Here is a 3,388-nt window from a genome sequence, read left to right as displayed (position 1 = left end):
ACCGGGCATGTAAGAGCAAGGAGCTCAGCAAAGACCTTACCCATGTATGTGTGGCCTTCACCACCCAAGGTTTCGATGCTCGGTACAACAAACTCTTTGCAGCGGTGAACGAAGGGGGAAAAGACTTCTTAACTAGGAATTTAAGCGAGAAGCACAAGTGGGCACGCGCTCATGACGATGGTGGTTGGCGATATGGCGACATGACGAGCAATCTCGTAGAATGTTTCAACAATGTGTTGAAGGGTGCTCGTGCTTTGCCGGTGACTGCAATAGTGGAGTACACCTTCTTCAAGCTTAATGAGTACTTTCAGAGGCATTCTGAAGAGACTGCAAAATGGATAGGTGAAAAAAAGGATTATCCGGAAAAGGTTGATGAATGGTTGCAGTTACAAGCAAGCAAGTCTTCACGACAACAAGTTATCGTATTCGATAGACTTGAAATGATCTATCAAATTGATGAGCCAGGTGGCACAACACGAGATGGTAGACAATATGGTGGTGCTGCATTTGAGGTGAAACTGAAGACTCGGTGGTGCCAGTGCGAGAGGCCTAGTAAGTATCATTGGCCATGCTCGCATTTGATAACGGCGGCGAAGGCGAGAAACATACATGTTAATGATGGAAAAACCGTGAGGATGCAAGAGTTCCATGTGGAAGCTACTAGGTTGACATGGGCGCCAAGATTTCACCCTTTCTTGGACCAATCACAGTGGCCTGAGTACCATGGCCCTCATATTAGGCCAGACCCTCTTCTGAAGGTGGAGACGAAGGGTAGAAGGAGAACTAAGAGGTTCAGGGGTGATATGGATGACCTGGCTGGATACACTGGCATGAAACAATTTGGTAGCGGTCATTTCATGGAGGCTCCTGACATTATCAACTGTGGGGTGTGCGGTGAAGGGGGACACAATGAGCGGACATGCAAAAAAAAGAAAACCAAAAAAAGAAAAACAAGTCGTGGAGGCGGCACCGATGGTGAAAGAGGTGGAAGAGGTGACGGTGGTGGTGGTCGAGGAAGAACGAGTGTCAGAGGTGGTAGTGGTGGTCGTAGAGGGAGCACAAGTGCTAGAGGTGCTAGTGTTCGTAGAGGGAGCACAAGTGCTAGAGGTGGTGGTCGAGCTAGCACAAGTGCTAGAGGTGGTGGTCGAGCAGGCACAAGTGCTAGAGGTGGTCGTGGTCGAAGAGGAAGCACAAGTGCTAGAGGTGGTCGTAGAGGAATGGTTGATAATGGATCGGCCTTCGGTTATTTGTTTAATCCAGATGGTTGATCTAATAATAATGGTATATTATTTGTTCATACAATTCCTAGCATTTATGCATTTGCTCTCTTAATGTCTTGTGCTAACAATTGTTCTTTTTGTAGGCATGGCTTCATCCGGTTCCAGGACGAGGCCACCGTGCGCGGACCAAGAGGACATGCCGAAGACGTGGTTGGAGGCCAGTTTGGACAAGAAGAAGGAGAAGGATGTGCCCACACCACCATGTTGGTGTGGTGATGTTTGCAAGCTGAAGGTGTCCACTGACCGCAACAAGTCATGGACAGAAGGTAGAAGGTTTTTCGTGTGTCCCAACTATGCACATGATCGTCGAAGGCCAACTAACGCATATGACATACCACCGGTATGTTAGGTGTACATATAAAAAACATCAACAAGTTGTCACTCATATGTCTAACAAAATCATGGTTTATATGTAGTCCCCTCCTCCACTTTGCAAGTACTTCACTTGGATAGATCACGAGGTACCAAAAGATATCCAAGAGGACCAACGTGCAGATTGGTTACGGAGGCAGCGCCTATTCGAGGAGTCCTATGCACGGGGATTGGAGCGGGAGCGTCGTGAGAAGGAGGCTCGTGAGCGCAAGAAGCGTGAGCAAGAGAGGGCACGCAAAGAGAAGGCGGCTCGTCAAGAAGAGAGGGCAAGCAAACTTGCAAGGGCTCGCGATGCACGAGACGAGGACGAGGCATGTGACAATAAGGGAAAGTGGCCCCGGACTACTCAGTAGACAAATGGAAAGGCACCGGCATCGATGATGAACTGTCGAGACTTTGTTTAATGTATGAACTTATTATTCGAGACCTTGTGTGGTCATGAACTATTTCTGTCATTCGAGACTATTTGAGATTATGTGCAAACTATGTTCGTCATTCGAGACTAGTTGATATGCTTTGTTCATATTTTTGGTTGAGAGTAGCATGCTTTGTTCATATTTAACAGTGTTTGCTAGTTGTTGCTAAGCAAAAACTTTAACAAGCTGTGTGCAAAAACACCAGGCCCACACCCAGACGCCAGGGTCCCTGGCGTCTGGCTTGCTTTGCTCGCGCAGGTGACTGGACAGGCTGTCTGGTGTGTCTGATGGACAACCAGACGCCAAGGTCCATGGCGTCTGCCTCCCACACCCAGACGCCAGGGTCCCTGGTGTCTGGCTTGCTTTGCTCGCGCAGGTGACCAGACAGGCCGTTTGGTGTGTCTGATGGACACCCAGACGCCAAGGTTCATGGTGTCTGCCTCCCACACCCAGACGCCAGGAACCCTGGCGTCTGGCGTGCTTTGCTCACGCAGGTGACCAGACAGGCCGTCTGGTGTGTCTGATGGACACCCAGACGCCAAGGTTCATGGCGTCTGCCTCCCACACCCAGACGCCAGGAACCCTGGCGTCTGGCGTGCTTTGCTCACGCAGGTGACCAGATAGGCCGTCTGGTGTGTCTGATGGACACCCAGACGCCAAGGTCCCTGGCGTCTGGTGTCCAGAAAGCATTCTTGTCTAATGGATAAGATTCGAGTGGATAAGATTTTGGGCCCACCTCTACCCCTCTCATCCATTCATCTCCACCTCTACCCCTCTCATTTCACTCATATCCACCCACTCTCACCTCTAGCCCTGCCAACGTCACTCCCTCGTCCAGCACCCTAACCCCCCCCTCAGATCTCTCACAAATCGGTCCGGTTTCACCGTTGGATCTTCAGGATTTCGAGACTAGAAGGTAAATCAACTCCACCCCCATTTTTTGGTTGGTTTAATTTATCATACTTTTGTGAAAACCCTAGTTTGTTTTCCTCGTGGTTTAATGTATCATAGGTTAGCTACTAAGAGATTTGTGTGCTGTAGATGGCTAACGAAACTCAGTGGGTGCTTAGCCCTGTTGTTCATGTGCATGGCTTGTCTCCATGTATTGTGCAAGTTAGTCAAGTGGACCTCACTTTCGATTGGTTGAAGACTAAATTCATGTTGAAGCAAGGGTTGAAGGAAGAGGATTTTGTGTACTACGTCAGCAGGAGGAAGTCAGATGGCCCCGGGGAAAGAAAATTGGTTGACATAACTGATGATGACAAGATTCAAGAAATGCTGGAAGAATGGAAATGGAAAAGGGTTGTTGACTTGCATTGC

At 49.0% G+C, this 3,388-nt stretch overlaps 1 protein-coding gene across 1 annotated transcript; it reads left to right on the top strand.

Annotated features, from left to right (window-relative positions):
• The first annotated feature begins 1,349 nt into the window (after window positions 1-1,349).
• Window positions 1,350-2,005, top strand: LOC123153428 (uncharacterized). Its single transcript, XM_044572556.1, has 2 exons — window positions 1,350-1,620; window positions 1,697-2,005. The coding sequence occupies exons 1-2, from the start codon at window positions 1,366-1,368 to the stop codon at window positions 2,003-2,005; spliced, it is 564 nt and encodes a 187-aa protein (XP_044428491.1). The 5' UTR covers window positions 1,350-1,365.
• The last annotated feature ends 1,383 nt before the right edge of the window (window positions 2,006-3,388 follow it).

Source organism: Triticum aestivum, chromosome 7A (assembly GCF_018294505.1).
Source record: "Triticum aestivum cultivar Chinese Spring chromosome 7A, IWGSC CS RefSeq v2.1, whole genome shotgun sequence".
Classification (NCBI taxonomy): Eukaryota; Viridiplantae; Streptophyta; class Magnoliopsida; order Poales; family Poaceae; genus Triticum; species Triticum aestivum.
Note: the sequence above shows the minus strand (reverse complement) of the source record. Positions and strands in the feature narration are given on the sequence as shown.

Coding starts and splice junctions, on each gene's coding strand:
- LOC123153428 (XM_044572556.1), top strand. CDS start 1,366: ATGGCTTCATCCGGTTCCAGGACGAGGCCACCGTGCGCGGACCAAGAG. Junction 1,621..1,696: donor ACGCATATGACATACCACCG/GTATGTTAGGTG, acceptor GTTTATATGTAG/TCCCCTCCTCCACTTTGCAA.